This window comes from Ailuropoda melanoleuca, chromosome 12 (genome assembly GCF_002007445.2).
Source record: "Ailuropoda melanoleuca isolate Jingjing chromosome 12, ASM200744v2, whole genome shotgun sequence".
Taxonomy (NCBI): Eukaryota; Metazoa; Chordata; class Mammalia; order Carnivora; family Ursidae; genus Ailuropoda; species Ailuropoda melanoleuca.
This window is the reverse complement of record NC_048229.1, coordinates 20,449,696-20,470,387: the sequence shown is the minus strand read 5'-3', so window position 1 is coordinate 20,470,387 and position 20,692 is coordinate 20,449,696. Positions and strand designations below refer to the sequence as shown.

The 20,692-nt window shown below is 47.5% G+C and overlaps 2 protein-coding genes across 2 annotated transcripts in view; one reads left to right on the top strand and one right to left on the bottom strand.

Moving 5' to 3' along the window:
* The window catches only part of ZNRF3 (zinc and ring finger 3), a 60,829-nt gene extending 57,240 nt beyond the window's left edge, over positions 1–3,589 (top strand). The window contains exon 8 of the mRNA XM_011220229.3: positions 110–3,589. Within this exon, the coding sequence (XP_011218531.2) occupies positions 110–150 (41 nt within the window). The 3' untranslated portion in view covers positions 151–3,589. The remainder of the gene's footprint in view (positions 1–109) is intronic.
* A 555-nt stretch (positions 3,590–4,144) lies between these two features.
* On the bottom strand, positions 4,145–16,840 carry C12H22orf31 (chromosome 12 C22orf31 homolog). The gene is made up of 4 exons (XM_034638028.1): positions 16,780–16,840; positions 14,814–14,890; positions 5,499–5,948; positions 4,145–4,582 (listed from the first exon to the last, which is right to left on the bottom strand). Exons 1-4 carry the CDS (start codon positions 16,838–16,840, stop codon positions 4,145–4,147), a joined length of 1,026 nt encoding a protein of 341 aa, XP_034493919.1.
* Positions 16,841–20,692: the final 3,852 nt, after the last annotated feature.

Sequence of the window (20,692 nt, the reverse complement as noted above, 5' to 3'; positions counted from 1 at the left end):
GGGATGGGCACCCAGGTCCCCTGCCTGGACCCCCATGTGTCATGCCCAGAGCCTCCAGATCCTGTTCTATCCCTTGATGATTTCTCTCTCTCTCTCTCTCTCTCTCTAGGACAGAGATCTCGCCCAGCAGACGGCGGCACGGGAGCCTGAGCTCAGAAGGGACTCTGACGTGGAAATGGGGACTGTATGGAGACTCCAAGCTCTGACTTCCTTCAGGAAAAAAAAAAAAAGATTTTTTTAGCTTTGACAAACACACAAAAGTGGTAATAAAGAGAGCCCTCCTTCTCAACCCAAAATGTGAGCCACCTGTGGCAAACTGCCCCCCCCATTAACAAACCAACAGACAAAATTCTCTGAGTCTTTTGCCTCTTTTGATAACATGGTATATTCTGTTTTGTAAAGTGTGTATGCTTGGGGTTCCGAGGTGTGTGGGATTGAGTTCTCTGCTTTGTTTTTTAAGATATTATATGTAAATGTAAAAAGTTATTTAAATATATATTTTAAAGAACCCTAACCGCCAACTTTTGCTGAAAAGAAAAAAAAAAAAAAAAAGAAATCACTGCTGCATTAATTGAACCACATCATGTGTGCATACTGTTGTCTCCCCGGAGGGAGCTCAGGCCTTTGAAAAGCTCAGGGCTACACCTGCCTTAGAAAATGAACCAGAAACTTGAAGTAAAGCTAGTCGATATGGGTACAGACTCTGAGGAACAATGCAATGCTGCCTCTTTCTCTCTTGTGGCAAATCCCAACGTAAAAGTTTCGGGTCTTCTCAGAAGCCATGCCTCTCCAGCCCACACCTGTAGGCAGCTGACGGGAACAGCTAAGGAATAGGGCGGAAGGCCTGCAGCTCTGAGGAGCTGGGACAAGCCATCGCTACGCAAACCCCAGGGTGACAGGGACAGTTCAGCCCAGTGTTCCTCAGTCTGTCCCTTCGGGTCATCGTCTTAGGTAAAAGGACAGAGTTCACAATCCTGAACTTGGGCTTCCTGCCGCTGGCTGCAGAAATGATTTGAAGGGGTGTGTGGGGACAGACACCCAAGAGGAATGTAGTTTTGCGGCCTTAGTGTCTGGGGGGTGGAAAGCGCTCTCAGTAACCCAGAGAAGGGACAGAGGGCGCTAGAGCGTGCCTGGGCCCCCCGCGTCTGTGTGGGCACAGCCAGTGTCCTTGGGCTACCTTCCTGGGGACCCCACAGGGTCAGCACCGAGCTCCATTTGAATGATACATTTCCCATCCCATTTCCTTCTGGAAGCGCCTCTTCAGGGTTATTCAGCCCTCTGCCTCGTGGCTGAAATTTCATGCTCATCTCGCCTGCAAATGTCTACTATCCTTCCTACTTAATGCACTATTATATACTGATTCTCCATGAGACAGAGAAAGAGACTGTCAGATAGTTTAGACCCAAAGGGTAGGCTTCTGTATATTTTTCCAGCCTTTTGCTGTTCTTGTTTTCAAGAGGGAGGGAGAGTTTTAAAACCCAAACCATTTTTAAAGAAGATATTTCCATTGTAAAAGGGAGAATCTATTTAAAGCTATTTCAGATCAGGGATTGTCATCCTTTTTGTCCAATGTACTTCTTGTTCTTAAAGGTTTTTGTGTTGTTTTTTTTTTTAGAACAAACTAATCACATTAGCCCTTGTGTTCACTAACTCCTCTGATCACTTTTATTCATTTATTGTGATTTGAAATGCTCATTTGCAGAACAGGAACCCCTCCCCCCCTTCCCCGTATAGTGGGGAAATAGAGACCGCCCAGGGTTGCCATCAACGACAGTGATGACCCCGTTCTAGTCAGGCCAGGGTCCAGACGAGAATATGTTTGAGAATCTCAGTATGTCCCAAACTTTTTTTTTTTTTTTAAACCCAGCCCATGATGAGATTTACCTACTTCTAGCCAGGCTTTGGCAAAAAAGAAATTCCACCATCGAATGATCGAGCCAGTTGCCATTTAGGAACTCAGTGCGGTGAGATTTGTCCTCCAGCTTCTAGGTACAGTCCCTTGGGGGCTGCTCCCCCCGGGTCTATGCCCAGCACACCTGTTGGCGAGGGTGTGAGAAACGCCTAAGCTGTTGACATGTGATCTGGGCTGCCTTTATTTCTCGGGCCAGGAGCAGCAGCTGCTGAGGACAACAGCTTGCATTACGTGGTTTTAGGGAAGGGGGGCGTGGGTGGCTTCTAACACGAACTGCAAAAAAAACAGCTTCTCATTGTTGAGATTTGTGTTGTTTGCAGTTTTGTGTTTTTTCGTTTTGTTTTGTTTTTAATGCCTTTGAGTGCATATTATCTCCTTTGTCTGAAACCGTACCCCCAAAGTGGCTTTCTTTAGCCTGATCTGGGAAACTATTCCTCAACAGCCTTAAGCAATAAATAGATGAGTAGATAATGTGGCTTCATGGGGCTTATTAAAATAAATGTGTCCAATTTTCATTTGAAAGAGCAATAATTACAGATGGCAAAAAGAAACGCATTTTTTGTAGTGTACAGGGCAGTAGAAGCAGAAAAACGAAAATGTTAAAACTAAATATCAGCCATTGTCTTAAATTTATGTTGGCCTACCAGACAGGGAGGTCACCAGACTATAGTAACCAGCTATATTCTTGCCTCACGGTTCAAATCAAAAGAAATGTCTTCTTTGAAGTTGTAAGACTGCAGGAATGAGGACCAGTACCTTTGTCAGTGGCTTCTCAGTGGTGTGTTGGGGTCATATAGCCTCGGAAACTGGGAGCATCACATTTTCCATTGAGAATCACCCCCGCCCCCGCCCAAGCCGGAATGTGACTGTTAGTCCTGGTCCCATGGCCCGGCCCTGGGTATAGGACAGCCATGTAAACTGAAGAGTACTGGAACCAGTTTAAAAATGGGGATTTGGGAGTTCTGATCAACAAGGTACCTCTTTACGCTGGCTCTGACTCTCTCATCTCTCCCGCTTCTCTTGAACCCAAGCCATTTTATAAAGCTCGATCTGCTGTCCCACCACTCAGACCCTCCCCTATGTGCTGCTAGTTTCTACTCAAAGCTCATGCAGGACTAATGCTTTTTAAATGAGGTCTAAAAAATAATTACTAATCAGAGTATTATTTTTTAAACAGACCTGCCTTTTTCTATTCTTTATATAAACTCTATTGCATTGGTCTAACAAGACACTATTTTGAATTTTTTTTTTAATTTCTCCCATAGCACTTAAAAGATATTTTGTAAAGACTTTGCTGTAAAGATTTTATAATAAAATGGTCTAAGGGCTCCTTCTCCAACATTACCATTTTTTTTAATGTTTTAAAGGCTAGAAAACAACTTGTGTACATTCTGTGTATGTATAGTAGCACATTTCATTTATGGAAATATGTTCTCAGAATATTTATTTACTAATATATTTATCTTAAGCCATGTCTTATGTGGAGAGTGTGACATTGTTGGAATAATCATTGAAAATGACTAACATGAGGCCCTGTAAATACATGATAATTGCACACAGATTTTACATATTTGCCGACCAAAAATAATTTCAAACAAGTTGTAGTCTTCTATGGTTTTGTAACAAATTGTATAAATGACTGTAAAAAAAAAATACAATTTTATCAAGTATGTGTTACATGTTGTCATTGCTCTGTTTGGTAAAGGTCTACAGATCCCACCAAGGAGAGGTTTGCACCAAGCAGTCCCTTTTACTTCCACCCGGTTCACGTAAGCGTCTGTACGATTTCCTCTCCTGGTAACGCAGAGTTCACGTTGTTGGGGCCTGGGGTGGTGTCACTAGAGAGCGTGTGGGATTATGTCCTTGAGGTGGTAGTGGTTTTTCTGCTCAGCCCTGGGTGGAGGGAGTGAGGGAAACGATAGTCTACTTTTAAAAATAAGGAACATGGACTGTTGACTTCGTCTGCCTGGCCTTCTCCTACTCGGAAGACCGAGAGCCCCTCAAACCCCTCTTCAGGAAAGGGAAAAGACCCCCAAGCATTTAGCCCTCGCCATGACCTCATCATGAGAGGGAAGGGCCATGTACGATATGAATCTTGTACCCATTTGTCTTATTTCCCAGGGAGGGAGTTACTAATTTGTAAAGCACTCTGAGATTATGTGGAAGGTGCAAAGTGGTGTTTATTTTTCAGACATCTAGCAGAGAATATCCTAAGCCCGTGAGCTCCTGTTCCTATTTCTCACTCTTTAATTTGGGCCATTTCTTGGGCACAGGCTCCTCGTGGACCTCGAGCTGATTCCGGCCAGGCAGTGGGCCCTGAGCCCCTGCAGGAGTGGGAGCCGGGCTGTACAGAGCCTCCCAGAGCTTTTGTTTGATGGCCTTGCCCAGCTCCAAGCTGTACCTCTTGGGGGTCCCAGAAGGATTCCACAGCATCGGCTCAACCACAGAGTGGTACAGAGCCCTGTAACCCTCTGCGGGGAGGCCGTGGATGGTTAGCTTGTCCTCCGACAACTGCCGCCTCTTTCTGGTTTCAGGAAGCAACGCTTGGCCCTTCCAGGCCGCTGTCCCAGTGTCCCCAGGTCGTGCCTGGGTGGCAGCCACATGTTCAGCATATCTGCTCTCAAGATCTTGGCGGACTGTTACTTTTTTCTCCTTTGAACTTTCTTTACTCTAGCCAGGAAGAAAGCAGAGAAGTCAAAGCTAAAACCTGAGAAGGGCGCTCAGAATAATTATCTGGGATTTGTGTCCCAGAGACTTGGTTACAGCCACCACCACCATTTGTCTAGTGTGTTCTGGTTTCCTGAATTCCCTCATGTATGCCACTGCGTGCATTGCCCATAACCCTGTAAGGTCAGCAGGAGACCGTTTTAAAGGCAAGGAAGCTGGAATGCGTTTGCCCAAGCCAGCGCAGTGAGAAGGCTCCTAACCACAGTGTCCTCGACTGGACGCCACGCAGGATCTGAGGCATTTACTCTGTGCCAGGTTCTGTTCAAAAACCTTTTGCTTTATATTAGCTCAATCCTCATGGAACCCTATGGGGGAGGGGCCGTTTTCTCCATTTTGTAGATGACAAAGGTCCAAGAGGCTAAGCCCACGGTTGTCCTCAATTATAGTTAGAGCCGGGATTTGGAGCAGGACAGCCTAGCTCCAGGGTGCACTCTGAGCTCCCTGCTGGCCCCGGGGAGTGATGGAACTCTCTGGACGCCAAGTTCCCCAGGCGGAAGTTCATGGCAAGATCTGTGGCTCAACTCCGGTGTTCGGGTGTGTGTGCCTAAGGGCGCCACCCATCTCCTGGCCTTTACCACCCTCATTTTCGCTTCACGTCAAGTTCCTTCTGCCTGTGTTTATGAAAGCCATGCCACCCTCCTGTAGAACTAGGCAGAGTGTAGACAGCAGGAGCCCGGATCTGGTACTCTCTCCACTCTCTCATGCCGCTGCCCCCAGCCCCACCTCCACAATCCCATCTTTAACTTTAGGATTTCCCTCCCGTTGTATAAATCGCTTAAGCATGAAGCGTTCCCTCGCTTCCATTTCCCTGTCGCCAGTCCATCAGGTTTTCTCCACCACCAGCCATCCTATCACGTACCTTGTTGATGCCTCCCGCCGGCTTCCTGACCCTCGGAGAGCTGGGGCTCGGCCCCACGGGCCATCTGCCCTTGGAACTGATGGCGTTTCTTATCCTGCCCCGTGGCGTGGCTCTTATTGCCGAATTGTCCTTGGACTTTAATCTCTTCGAGGGCTTTGTTTCTCCAAACTTGCTCGGCCCTGGGCAACATTTATCCCTCAGTTGTCGCCTGAGCACCAGCTTAATCAGGGAGAACGAACTGGCGACTAAGGGATTCTTTACAACTTCCCAGGAAGAGGTGGTCCCGGGTGCTGGCGTACTGATGTTCTGCTTTGCACACGTGCCAGCCGTCCAGATGTTGGTGAGGGCCGGTGAGTCCACATAGCAGTCCTGAAGCCTGGTGTTCAGTAAGATAGACTGACGGAGCCCATAGGTGGGGAGGCTGGCGTGTCGTCTCACATAGATTGGATGCTAGAATTATAAGGGGAGAGAAAGGGATAAAAAAAAAGACCAGTTCCCAAGCAGAGACTTGAAGGCCTAATATGAACATCGTTTTACACATCGTTCCTTCTGCGCAGCTCTTGGAAGTCTCTCCTTCTGCTCTCCTGCTCCCCAGAGCCTTTTGTACCAAGTAAGGAAACAAGGTCACGATGGTATTCAGGCTCTCGAAGAACACAGCAATGCTTGGGCTGGAAGCAGAAGTTCGGGGAGCATTTACAAGGAATCAAAGACAATGCCTGTCTGCTGGAAAGCTTAGGGAACCGTGGTAGGAAAGGAATGGGGATGGGATCACTCGAGATTCCTGTAGGAGCTGTAGTCACCCCTCAACCAGGCTGCAAGACAGAAATGACACCATGTGAAGTTCTGCCAAACCCTGAACACATTTTCTAACCAGACAAGCATGAGCCAAGAAAGGCTGCTCAACAGGGAAATACTAGGGTCCAAAAAGGCAAAAGCATAACGTAAGTGATGCAGGCCTCCGTTTCCTGGGACCAGCAGAGGACAAGAGAACAATTTGGGTAGAAAGAATCACACACTTAAAGAGACCTGGCCTTCTAAGAAACGTCATCTATAAAAAAAAAATAAAATCACCTTACCATATTTCGGTTGCCTTAAATTTTATTTTAGCTAGCTTAGTAGGGGGAAGAAATATGTATTTTCTTTTCCCTTTTCCTTGTTTGCTTTTTTTGGTTGTTGCTGTTGTTTTGCTCTGGTTTGTTTTACTATTTCTAATCACCTGTCTTCTCTGCCTCAGTCACGTATGAGCAAATTGCAGTTTGTTTAGAGTTTTGGCTCACATGCAGGCAGTTTTGAACCATGATCTCTAGTATTTGTGATGTCACTTTGGTTTGTGATGTGGGGGTGTGTGGGGGTTACATCACCAGATTTTATAGTTAAATTAGGCTGGAAGAAGTTCTATTTTGTTGTGCTTGCAGCCTCAGGAGCTGGTGAAGCATGCCTTTCCCCCCAGAAGGGCTTGCATGAATTAGGAAGGTCCTGACGTTCTTAAGGAGCATTTCTTTGCATGCGAGGGAGTCAAAGACGCGGACCGTATTTGTGGATACAGGTAGCGAGATAGATCCTTACATGTGCAAAAGTAGCCTTCTCCGTGCACATAAAGAAGGTACTGTTACATTCTCAGAATAGCTGCCAAGGTTAGGGACCAGAAATGAAAGAACACGTTCCTGCAGCCCTGGGCACCTCTCCCTACATGTCTCTCCCCGGGAGACTACACGGTTTCTGGAATGCGGTTTTATTTTACATCCCATGGCAAATTCAGTAATTAGAGCTGTTAGCAGTGTCAAGGGCTCGAAACAGGAACAAAGACGCCTCTTCCTGGTAACTCTTGGGCAATGCCTTGCTCCTTATCAGGTGCTTGTCCTGTTGGTGGTTTTGAGTTTTTAGACACAAAATGCCAAAGGAGGCTCCCTCCTGAGGAGGAGGAGAGGGAAGTGATGGAAAAACAGGGTATGAGTCTGGCAGGAGCTCCTGGAATCGTATGTGTTGCCTGTTTGATTTTTCTGAGTGTTGTCCCAGGAGTGAATCAAAGTCTGCAGGCAGACCGCACCGCAGGCCGCGGTGGAAGCACCGCCAGGCCAAAGGCATCTGGACCCACAGACGCTTGGGAGGACAATGGGGCCCATTCAGTCGTGAGCTCTGGCCTCACCTCCCGAGAGGTGGGTCAGTTTTAGAGCAGGGTGTTGGAAAAGGGTTTGTCTCTGGGAAGCCTTTGCGAACGTCTGGAGATTGGGCCGGCAAGCATCCTTTCAAAGCTGGTGAATCCCGGAGAGGGGGCACCAGGCTGTTGGGCTACTGTCTGCCTTTGCTCTGCATGGGCAGGGACAGAAGGGAACCACCGGGTAAGAAAGGAATTCTGGGAGTAGCTCTTCCGTGTCTCTTCTCTCCTTTCTCATCTTGAGGTTGGCCTTCCCACACCTCCTCTTTCCAGATAGTCATCTGTTGTATTTCTTTTCTAGGCCTTTACTCAGTGCCGGACCAGGTGACACTGCTCAGACTCTGAGCAACGTGCTGGATCTCCCTCTTCGGGCACAGAGCTGTTCACATGGATGACAACTGCTATACTTCAATCAAAATCCGCCTCCCCTCCCTGCAGTGTAACTCACTCCCAGTAGGTAACCCCCATGCTCTTAGAACTAACCCAAGGTAATGTGGCTGCTATTATCCCTCCTACATCAGTAAAATTTGTATTTATCCAATGGTTGCCATAGGCCAGGCACTGTTCCAGGTATTTCCCAAGCATCATTTCATGAAATGCCACCAACAGTCTTTTTTTTTTTTTTTTAAAGATTTTATTTATTTATTCGACAGAGATAGAGACAGCCAGCGAGAGAGGGAACACAAGCAGGGGGAGTAGGAGAAGAAGAAGCAGGCTCATAACGGAAGAGCCTGATGTGGGGCTCGATCCCATAACGCCAGGATCACACCCCGAGCCAAAGGCAGATGCTCAACCACTGTGCCACCCAGGCGCCCCTCCACCAACAGTCTTATGAGTTTGGGCACTGTTGCCAGCCCTACTTTACAGATGAAGAAACTGAGGCACAAGCTGCTCGAGAACCATGCCCCAGATCCCAAAGACTAGTAACCAACAAAGGCTGGTTTCAACCAAGGTCTACACCACCCTTGCTCTTCATCACTCCAGGCCATCACTGTGATGCTTTGCCTCTCATCTGGTCAGCCTATCCACATACCACCCCTGGGCCCAGTTCTAGTCTGATCCTTGACATGAGACCTTCTCTGGGCGCACAAGTTGGTCTGCCCAAGTTGACATCCCTGATCCATCTCTCGATGGGCAAGTGAATTCACATCTCCGAACCTTACTCTCCTCATCTGTGAAATGGAGATAGTAACAGTGCCCACCCCAGGATCACTGTGAGGATGAAATGGACAAAGCATACGAGGCACTTGGTATGGCTCCCGGCTCATAGGAAGCACCCAATAATGTTCTTCTTGCTATTGTGACACATTTGCTCATCTGACCCTTTCTTGAGTCCCTGTTGCTCATGGTATGAGTGACATAACTCAACATTTGATACGAACTTCATCTTAGGTCCTTTGTGAGCCCAAGCAATGAGCCTCTTGAAGTGGGGAATGATTCTGATCTGACTTGGATAGCATGACATTTCTTTTCCCATGATCCACCTTCACTAAACATTTGTCAGATAACCTCAGCCTCCCAGAAGTGCTTTATTTACAGGAGCTACATTTCCTGGTTGTGGGAGTTGCCTGGAGTATCTCCTGCTTCCTGAGATGGCAAGGAAAGCAGGCACCTGAGGACATACTAAAAAAGTGACTGGTCTTTAACAGAGATTGTTCCATTGAAGGCCGTTCAGAATTATAAAGTCAAGATGGAAAGACTCTATGTGGTCCAGGGTCCTGAAACTATGGCAAGACTTTCCACCGTTGGTGCCAACACTTGATCCAGAGAACCTGGGGTTGAGGCAGTAGGGCTTCCGTGTAGTGGAAAGCCCTGTTCCTCAGTTTGCTTCTCCAATGACCCTTTTTATTCTGCTGAGCTCAGTCTAAGTAGCCTTTATTTTCCACCGATCATTTGGAGCTCTACTTCCTGACATATCTAAACCACCACTTCTCTTTGGAAACACATGCCCTTCTTTGATGCTTGGCCAAGCTCTCCTCATCATATTTTTAGCTCCTATAATCTTTCTTCTGTCTTTCTTTCCTTGACTACTACCTTTCTTCTCTTTGATTCTTCTTTCTCCCATTCTCCTTCTGGAAGGTCTGTTAATAAAGAGGAAATTGAGCCAATTCATATTATTCTCATCTTCCCCCTTCATGCCCCGCCCCCAAATTCTAGTGGAATTTAGTTGTTTTTAATTCCTCGGAAGATATTTTTATTTTAACGCCCAAGCAGTAAACTTCCACACCCGTATGGGAACATGTCTGAGGTTCGTGATGTAGAAGGTTTAGGAAAGAAGAGAAAAACCTTGGATGAGAGAATTTGAGAAGATTCCTGAACCATGATGCAAACTCAGAGGACCAGTGATTCAAACCACATGTGCTGAACACGCACCTATCATGGGCCAAGTATGTGAAATAAGGGTGCCCTGCCCACCCTGCCACCCCTTCCCACTGGACTCAGTTCTCAGACGGGGCCACCTGGATGCCCCACAGACACCTCTAATTCATTACGTTCAAGACCAAATTCCTTCGTTTCCCTTATCCCCATCAGAACAAGCAAAACCACGACTTCTCTTGAGTTTCCCATCACTAGCTTCCGGACTCAGCAATCTGAGACAGGATCGGTAACAGCATAGCTCTGAGCCGGGCCAGAGGCTCAAGCTCCTGTTTTTATTGAAAATTTTGATATTTCATGCAGCGTGAATTTTGGGGGCATTCATTTATCTTCTTAAAGAGATTGCATTGAAAAAAGGTTTATGAAATAAATTTAAAATGTTTTTACAACTTATTAAATAATATTTATTTATTTATTTATCTCGATTACTGAGTTTTTTGGGCCCCCTTAAAATTGTGTGCCTGAGGTGAAGGGCTCACTTGCCTTACCCTAATCGTGCCCCTGGACCACTCAGTAAGTGTTTGTTGCCAGAACCCTAGAAGGACAAGTAGGCAATTCACCAGTGTAGGAATCTTGTCCTGGAGTCCCACTGCCTGGGTTCAAAGCCCAGTTCCACCACTATGTGACCTTTGGGCAAGCCATTCAACCTCTCTGTATGGGGGGAGTGGTGAGGGTGCCTCTCTCATAGAGCTACTGGAAGCATTGTGTGAAGTGTGACAGCAAGCACCATACCCTGCCTAGAGTTTAGCAAAGTCCTCGGTAAATGTTTGCTCTCGTTATTAGAATCGGGCTCCTTACCCAGGGCTCTCTCTACAACATGGTGCCTTTTGAGCAGAAATGATTCCTACTGGAGTTTCAACAATACCAGGATCCCCTAAACTCCACCAGCCGAGCTCTCCCAGCTTCTTGGCAAACTCTGCTGCCCTCAGAGGAGTAGAGAGGTTTGACTGCAGAGCACAAGCAGGCAAACAGACAGACACCAGCATTTTCCTGGAGGCCCAGGGGCTACAGTCAATGTCCTCACTCTTCCCATGAAATAAATCCACTAAGTGACTGAGGCATGTGAAGCATTGAAATTAATATCTTAGGCTGCTTCTTGCCAGGGGCCAGGACCACGAAACTGAGCAAAAGACCTTGAGCTGTTAAGTACCCTGACCTAGACCCGCTAGGCTATATTTTTAGCCCCTGTGCACTGTTTCCATCACCTGTGCTAGGCTTTAAGCTAGAAGAGAGGGGAGGGAGGCCTAGGGAAAGCTAGAGGAATATTTCTCATAGCAGCCAGTGGAGGAGGGGGCTTGCACACTATATCTGAGTTCTGTTGTACAAGCCAGCTTTGTGGGGTGTGCAACCTATGTAGCGTTCCCCAAACGTAGAAGGGCCCCACACTTGGTTTAACGCTCTGTTGTAGCCATCTAAAAATTGTTAATTATTTTGAACAAGGGGCCCCACATTTTCATTTCTCACCGGGCCTTGCAAATTACATAGCCCATTCTGGTTGTACACAAGGCCAAGAGAACCAGCTGAAGGAATGGACTGGTACCCCCTCAGTAGGACGGTTTTCCTGCAGTGGGGCAGGACAGGCTGAAGCTACTATCATGGGGCCTAAATCCCCAGACTTGGCCACATAAACCCTATTTTGAACCTCTTGTCTGCACCTTACTATTTCCTCCAGGGTGAGATGTCAAAGATCCTTGTAAACTGTAGAGAGCTGTGTCCTGCTTTGCTAAAATGTTTCCCTGCACTCTACTTAAAACAGTTCACAGACCATTCTCTGTCAACATCATTTTCTTGTCTCTGTAGAACTTTCTGCTCTCTGAAATTCACATTACTTCTAGGAGGAAGGGACCAACGTGTCTTGTGGGTGCTCTGGTCACATTCCTCACTGAATATTTGTTGAATGGAGGAAGGCTCGCCTTTATTGAGTGTCTGCTTTGGACTGATGGTTTCACCTGCTGTTCTCATTTCATTCTCCTTCAAGGTCCTCCTCCTGCCTGCACCTTCTAGGACACGTTACAGGTGGAGAGTTCTTGGGTCCTGCGGGAGGAAGGAGGTTTGGGAGGTGGAAAGGGTCCGAGACGGTGGAGAGGAGAGGGTGAGTTGGAGACGCTGGGTGAGATGCGGAGGATGGGGGGGAAGTTGGGCACTGGGTGAGGGGCGTCCGCTTGAACCTATTAGGAGCCCAGAGCATCCCTGAACTCAGGAAAGAGACAGCGAAAACAATGAGAGAACAAGATTCTTCTTGCCGTAGCTCTGGGTCGTGTGGGTGGGTGGAGAGGGACCAAGATTGAGAGGCCTCGTGGGAGGTATCTGCACCTTCGGGGCCCTGCCCTGGAAACAGCTGGGGAGCAGGTTGGGGGGAGGCAGACCCTGGGAGTGGGCGAGGGGGCGCAAGGGCCCGCGTACCTAAGGCGGGCCCGGGAGGCCGCAGGGCGGGGACCGCCCCAGCCCGGCTCTGGGCGCGGCGAGTCTGCACACGAGGGCAGAAGCTCCCGCCGCCGCGCAGGGCACAGGCCCGCACTTGCAAGCCCGGGACCAGGGACTTGAAAGCGGCCGGCGCGCCGCCCAGACCTGCCCGGAGGGGCGTCACCGAGGCGCTTTAGGAGGGAGCAGAAGGAAAATCTCCTCCGCCTGGGGGAGTGCGGGGGAGGAGGGAGGCCGGGGACAGACCCGGAGTGCCGGAGGAGACCCTGGGGGCAAGCGCAAAGGGCCTGCCATGCGGGGGCTCGAGAGTTTCAGTCACGCGCTCTCTGAACCTCAGTATCCAGGTCTGTAAGAAAGCATCATTGCCCTGTCCACTTCGGACTCTGTGTTGGGCGCTTGACTTTCTTCTATCTCATCTAATCTTGTGAAGGCCTTGTATTATTCCCGTTTTGCAGATGCCTGAGGCTCAGACGGAGCAGGAAACTTGTCCCAGTTGACAAAGGAGTGGGATAGGATTCGGAACCAGGGTTCAGCTGCCTCCTTTGTGGCTTCAAGAACTGGGATGGTGGAAGGAACTCAACATTTACTAAGTTCCTACTGTGCGCGTGTAAAAGTTTCCATGCATTGCCTCATTTAGTACAACCGCTTTGGGAGTATGCTATCAACGCCTCCATTTAACAGATGAAGAAATTGAGGTAAGAGAGCTGTTTTTTCTTAAACCTGCTCAAGGTCTTACAGGTGACCGCGTGGAATGTGAACCCGGACAGACTGATTCCAGAGCGCCCTTTTTTTAAACTACTACGTTGAGCCAAGCAGGGAAAAGCGGTTTGCAAACTGCTGTTCTGATTATTACCGCTGCGGTTGAGCCCGCGTTGTGGGTCACGACCTGAGGGAGGGTGGAGCAAGGGTCATTGGGCGCCCGGCCTTCTCCAACCTAGCCAAAGCTCCGCGTGGGGACTCGGAGGCGGAGCCCCGGATCCCGCCCCTCACCTGCTGGCCCCGCCCCTCTGTCGGACCAATAACGTGCCCCATGGGGAGGGCCCAGGTGAGGAAGGGGATGTGGGCGGGGCCTGGACGTGAGTGGCAGGCGCGGCGCGCGCACCGGGAGAGGAGGGCGTGCGCAATCGGCTCCGCCCCTCGGGTGTCGCCGCGGAGCCGGGCGGGCCCCGCACGGCCGGGGCGGTGGCGGCGCTGGGGAGNGAGGGGCGACGCGGGCCGGCCCGCCTGGGGGGGGCCCAACCCCCTAGCTCCTACTTCCCGGGACTCCTTCTCCCAGCCCCTCAGCGACGCCCCCCGTCCGGGGCGGTCCCCCGCCTTAAAACCCGGGGCTTCCCCCCACCCCCAGCCCCTCAGTGACGCCCCCGGGGCCCGGGCGCCCTCTTTGCCTCAGGACCTACTCCTGGGATCCTTTAGCCAAGCTCCTAAGCGACGCCTCCTGGGCTGGGACGTCTCCTCAGCCAGAGGACCCGCGACCCCCCTGCTCAAGTTCCTCAGCGACTCCGCCCGGGTCGGGATGCCCCCTCTGCCCCAGCACGTCCCGGGATCCTGTCCTGTCTATCAGCGACGCACCTCACCTCGAGACGCTACACCCTCTCCCCAAGCCCCTCAGCTACTCCCCCGGGCCAGGATCCCCTCCGCAAACCCCACGACGACGCCCCCGCGCCTCTCGGCTCAGGAGCGGGCGCGGAGGCGAGCGCAGCGGGCGCCCAGCCTCTCTGCCCCGTTCCCGGCTGCGCCCGCTTGCCGGACACTTTAATTTCTGCCTCCGGAGGAGTCGAGTTGACTTGCCCGCTTTGCAAGAGGCAGGTCCGGGTCGCGGGACGTCCCGCTGTACCCAGCCGGGACTTCCCCTCTTTACCTCCCGGCCGCTTTGAGCCTCCCAAAACTCAGGTGCGGGCCTAGCTTGGAGAGAGGAAGGAAGGGGTGATGAGAAACCTCCCCTACAGTTCTTAGGGTGCTTATCCCGAAGGTGCAATGCAGAGCCCCATTTCCCGGGTAATCCCACACTTTAAACAGGGTCACCCACTCCCCAGGCCAAGGCCAGGTCTTCCCGAGGTGGGGCCCTGTACTAGGATGGAAGCTGGGACTTTGCTTAGCTTCCATACACACCCTTTTTTAAAGCAGAACTTTTTCCCAGTTGAAGAGCAGGCACGAGGGCGTTGTCTGGCCCAGTTACATTTCTCTGCAGGTTGTTTGGGTGTTGAGAATTGGGCATTCGCGAAAGGGCTGGGAAGGGTTCATTACCGGTTTGCTGGAGTAGGAAAACCGGCTGAGGGTTCTCCACCCAAAGTCGCAGACTGTGATGTTGGAAAGACAGGATTTTGTTGCCGAAAGAAAACTCAAAAGTAGCTTTGTTTACTTACCAGCTTGGATGAGTGAAAAAGATAGGACTGGGTGTTGTCACTTAACGATGTGATTTTGGGCCATGACTCAGCTGTCTCTAAGCCTCAGTTTCCTCATCTGTAAAGGAGGAATAATGAGAATTCCCTTGGCCTGGTGTTGTGAAGATAAAATGATATACTGCAGGTAACACCCACATATAGAAGACAGTCAATAAACATATTTTAATAATACTTTTTATAGTGCTTCACAGTTCAACAAGTGCTAGACACCTCATTTGCCCTGAGAATGCTATGAGCTTCCAGGCTGATTAAGCCCTGTAAATAAGGCAAACCTTGGCTTTAGATCAGTAGAAGGGGGTCTCCAAGCGCTGTAAACCTTAGGCTCAGGAAGTGGTTTCGGAGTGATGGGCAGCTTTCAAGGAGACGTCTACAAAAACTGCTACAGAAGTTTGATCGTTTCTGCTATTTGCTGTATGTGAGGAATGAAGGAGGAACTTTCTGAGAGCCAGAATATGTCAACATAACTGTAACCTAGTAACCCCTTAGCTCTACTTTGCCATCTGTGTGGTCAGGATTTAATGTCCTCTACGGAGAGAGAGGTATGGGTGAAAATAAACTGGTTCCTTTTCTGGAAAGGGCAGAGTAGTAGTTAAGTGAGCCAGCTCTGCTTATGTTTGTTAGAAGGTGGCATCCTCTCCTCAGGCACCTTTGCTTTCCTGGGAGGGGTCAAATGCAGCAGCTCTTAGGCAGTGTGAACTTCAAACCTTGGTACACTTTTATTTAGGAGTCTGAGTTAGGGACAAATAAATAACCATTGTGAGATGATTTATGATAAGTGACCCAAGTTCCTGCCTCCAATTAGCCTCCCCAGCAATTTTTCCTATCATCCAGGTACACCAGGGCTTTAGTGACTTTTCCTTTTTAGTTCCAGAAGCAGTTTTAGGGAGATACCACATGCTCTAAAGCCTCACATCCTGTCCCAAGGCTGTCTACTAGTCTTTTAAATCCTTGATGATATGCCAAACTCGCCATTTTATATTTTTTGATACTGTAATTTTCTCTAAAATTTTGTGGATGGAAAAAATCATTTCAATACTTATATTCTGCACAATTTTGTAATATTTAAATTACTGGTGGTTTGCATTTTTGAATGCTGACTTTATAAAAACAGTTAGCTCATTCCCCATCAATGCTAGCTAGTTCTAATTACAGTGTATAACCAACCCCAAATGATCTCCCTTCTCCTCTCCATTCTTTCTTTGAGATTCTCTCCGTTCTGTCACAACTGATAAGGAGGAAGACAGAGGTTGGTGGTGGAATCTAGACTCCCTTTTTAAGGAGGAAGGTAGCCAGTGCCATAGGGCTGATGGGCTCTCTGAAGTGGGTTCCCATCTGGAATTTACTGACCTGTAGGGGAGAGCCTAGAGGTAGGAAGAGCAGAGAAGGCTGGGTAGAATTGTGCTATTTGAGTTTCCCACCTAAGGCAAGCTACCTGCTTGGGTGTTTTACTACATTTGGGGGCTGTCAGGTGTGCATCGGCAGAGCTTCTCAACTCAGGTCACATTTGCTGTGAACACCTTCAGTGATACTCATTGTCCTCTAAAGCCTCGTCTGGCATTCATCCTGTTAGCCAGTAGTATGTCTTGCCATAAACCTATGAGTTCAGTGAACAGTGGGAACGTCATACTGTATAGAGCCCTGACCCTCTTAGAGACATCATTAGTGTTAGTTCACCTGAATGCAACGCAGGGGCTGATAGGAGTAAAGTGGACTGACGTGCTTTCATACTTTTATGTCAGCCCATTATTTTTATGCTTTGAGTATTTTAAGAAACAAAAAACTGTCAAAAATGACCTGATATCAAAGAACTCTGATATTTTTATGAAAATTTGTTTTGGCCTCTAGACAAATCTGTTTAAATGTTTGAGATATGCAATGAGACCTTTTATAAATCTGAAAGCAAGAAAGAAGTTCCATTTAGGCTCACTACTAATAAACAGCAAGTGGGTGTACTTGATATAGGTATTATTGATATCACTATTTGGCATAGTTGAAGCAACAGCAGTAAATGATGAAGATAAAATGTATTGCTTTAAATAGCTTCACAATATACAGATTAGGCATTTTTAGTGATGGGCAATATAACATCTTTAGTTTAGAATTTGGGGTCCTGTAATGAGGCTCTAGGTCAGGTGTTGGCAGACATTTTTTTATAAAGGGCCAGACAGTAGATAATTTGGGCTTTGTAAGCTCTGTACTCTCTCTGTTGCACTTATTCCACTCTGACTTTCTAGGGCAAAAGCAGCCAGAGACAAATATAAATGAATGGGCATGGCTATGTTCTATAAAACTTTATGGACACTGAAATTTGAAAATTTCATATATATTCATATGTCACAAAATATTATTCTTTTGATTGTTTTCAATCATTTAAAATTTAAAAAAACATTCTTAGCTCAAAGGCTATACAAAACCAGGGAGTGGGCCAGATTAGGCCTGAGGTGTACTTTGCCAAGTCATGCTTTAGGTCCATATGTATTGATTTTTTCCCCAGTGTTCACTGGTCTGAAAAGGTGAAAAGGAGACTTGATTTTGGTGAATAAATGAACCCTTTACATTTTACTATTAACTATTTTTAAGAGACATGTAGAAAAAATGGTTAAAGTGGTAAATTGTATGTATATTTTATCACATTTTTTAAAAAAAGATACATGAGGGGAAGTTCATGCACATACATTTGGATCCTTAATAATACTTTAAAAAATGCCTTAAAAAGAATTTCAGTATGGTTCAGTGTGTACTACATACAGAAAATAGTGTCTGCCTTGAACTGGCCCATGGTTTGTTCAACTATGCAGATGTTGCTTGGAGCAAACGGTTGAGAGATCTGTTTCTCAGAGGAAAGCCCAGGCAGCAGGTGGCACCAGCCTGAGACACAGAAAAACAGCCAGGAAAAAAAAAAAAAAAGGAGAAGAAGAAAACAAACTTTTATCACTTTCCTAAACAGTTGAATTTTATTTCCATGGGTCTCTCGTCATTTTTAACGTGGCCTTTAAAAAACAGCAATGTGCTTAGCATGGCTGCTTATTTTGTTTTAATTAAAACATTTCTGAAAAAACAAAATGAAGCATTCAAACATACCAAGTTGATTGTGTTTGTACTGTGGAACAGTTAATCCAAAACACTTGAGAGAGGCCGGAAGTTTGGATCTGTAGCCTTTGCCTGAGTTTTTGCCTCCTGAAGAAGGAAAACAGAGGAAGATGTGAATGTGTTCTTTCGAAAACTACCTGTGGAATTTTTAAGATGACATCTCAAGCCCCCTGATGCCATTTGGCAGGTTAGCTTCTGGCTGGCTCACTGTGCAGCCCCTGATTGGGGCAGAACAATGACTGACATTCCTTCCATTTTCAGTTTGACCTGGAGAGTCCGGCTGGAACCCAGGAGTATTAGACCAGGAAGAACAGCCCTAGTTCATTCTATTCCACGCACCCCCCCCCCCCCCCCNNCCCCCCCCCCCCCCCCCGCCGTTGTCTTCAGTGTCTTCTTCTTAAGATGGCAGTGGCTTCTTCCCCAGACCTCACCTCTGAGACATAATCCTGGATTCAGACTGAACGGAGAAAGGAAAGAGGCCATTGTGGAAATGTCAGAAGAGTGTCCATACTTCTCAAAAATAACGACTATACAGAAATTTGCCTTCTCCTCTAAGGAAATTCCCTGCTCCCTGCCCCCCCCCCACCCCCTTTTAGTCTTCTTTCTAGGGAAACACCTCCCTAGCCTGGGCTTGCAACGGTTTATGTTTTTTTTTTAATTCATTTTTTATGATTTTATTTTTAAGTTATCTCTCCAGCCGGCATGGGGCTTGAACTTACAACCCCAAGATCAAGAGTCGCATGCTCCACGTACTGAGCCAGCCAGGCATCCCCAGACTAGTAACAGTTTGAAGAGAAATGAAGTTAGGTGCTACCAGACACCTGGCAGACAAAAGATTTTAGGTCACCTAACATGCAAGGTTGCCTTTATTCCTCCCAATTATAACAGGACTCTCTAGGGGCTGCCCCTCTGCTAGGCCCAGCTTCTAGTTTCTCTTGCCACTGATTTAATCCTTGGCAAGTCGCCAAAGCATTAAACTTTTATTGTTCAATTTACCACAAGGGCGGGCCCTGCTTCTGGTGGGCTGAGGAGGCCGCAGCAGCTTCCAAACCGAGTGTCACACCACATTAGCAACTTTAGACTTTGAGGGCTGGACTTCTTTCAGTTTGGTTAGATTCTTGGTTAGAACCAGAACAGTATACTCACACTCAACGTTTGAAAGCTAAGAAATAGTGAAAACAGCATAAGCAACTTTTAAAGATGATTCGAAATGGTTGCAGCATCAGCATGTAGGACTGATTCTACATGGTTTCTTTATGCCTTCCAAGCAGAAAGGTTAAATGGCTGTCCACGTTCCTTGGTGGCCTAAAGTTGCATGAAAACATGGCGACCAAGTGGTCCTCTTCTACAATGGTAGCGATCATTAACCAGTGCCATCACAGTATGTAAATTACTTGCTGCTGTTCAATCTATAAAAATTCATCTTCAAAGAAGATTATTGGGCTGGTAAAAATATTTTTAATAATGACCACAGAAGCCATATTTGTTTTTCTTTGATGTTCTTCTGAAGACTCTTCTGGTTTTAATCAGATTGTTCCCACATAAAATACAGTGGAAATCTACAATAATAAAATCCCTATTCCTATGTCTATGGGGAAATAAACAGGATGGGGACTGTCCTTTTAAGGGGCTTTCCCCTTCCCTTGCCCCAGACTCAAAGCCTCTATTACTGGTGGGTGTTTTGGCATCAGTTAAGGGCCTTCAATCCTTCCCTCCCTCCATGTTTTGCTCTTTCATTAAAGTGTTTCTGTTGTCTAATTATATCCTTTCAATCAAATTAGAGACTGCAGCATCTGGTGAGGGCCGTAACTGCCGCCATCTGCACCTCGTATATACAGGCCTTTTCAGCTGAGAATCACTCAACTTCCAAATGGCAGGAAGAGATTTGGAAAAAGTTTAGTTGGAAGGGAGGTTAACTTAAAAGGAACGTCTTCAAAGGCTGGGTAGGATGCCCTGCTTGCTGTGATGTGTGCATAGCCATGCTGAGCTTTGTTGGCTTGGCTCACCAAAGATTCTTCTCCAGCACTTGTGGCAGATGAAGGGTTTTTGATTGTCTTAACTGAAATGACTAGGCGTCTCGTCCTTATTATGGGCTTAAGGGGGCCCAAGGCAAGCTGAGAATTTCTCCCTTGAGAAGAATCTTTTGTTATGTGACCACTGGTTAATGGATATGACACTTTCTGTTTATTTGACCATTTTGTCTCATTCAGTGGTTTCAACTGGAGGAGATTTTGTCCCCAGGGGACATTTGGCAATATCTGAAACTTTTTTTTTCTTTTTTTTAAAGAGAGAGAGAGCAGGGGAGGGCCAGAGGGAGAGAGAGAATCTTGAGCAGACTCCATGCTGGGCTCCCACTCAGGGCTCAGTCTCATGACTCTGAGATCTTGACCTGAGCTGAAATCAAAAGTCAGATGCTTAACCAACTGAACCACCCAGGTTCCCCTAAAGATTTATTTATTTTATTTGAGAGAGAGAGTGTGATAGAGAAATCGTGAGTGGGGGGAGGGAGAGAGAGAGAATCCCAAGCAGACTCCCCACTGAGCGCAGAGCCTAAGCCAAAGTCATGAGTGGGACACTTAACCGACTGAGCCATCCATGTGCCTCTTATTATCTGAAAACATTTTTGATTGTCACAACTCAGTGGGGTGGGGTAGGGTAGGATATGCTACTGGCATCTAGCGGGTAGAGGCCAGGGGTGCTGCTATATAAACATCTTAAAATGCACAGGACAGCCACCACCACCACCACCA

Bases quoted from the DNA above. Each gene is read 5' to 3' on its own strand.
- C12H22orf31 (XM_034638028.1), bottom strand. From the start codon at position 16,840: ATGCCAAATAGTGATATCAATAATACCTATATCAAGTACACCCACTTG. The intron at 14,891-16,779 runs GTGAGCCTAAAT...ACTGAGGCTTAG, and splicing joins CCACTTGCTGTTTATTAGTA to AGACAGCTGAGTCATGGCCC. The intron at 4,583-5,498 runs GTACGTGATAGG...CTTCCTGGCTAG, and splicing joins CGGCGGGAGGCATCAACAAG to AGTAAAGAAAGTTCAAAGGA.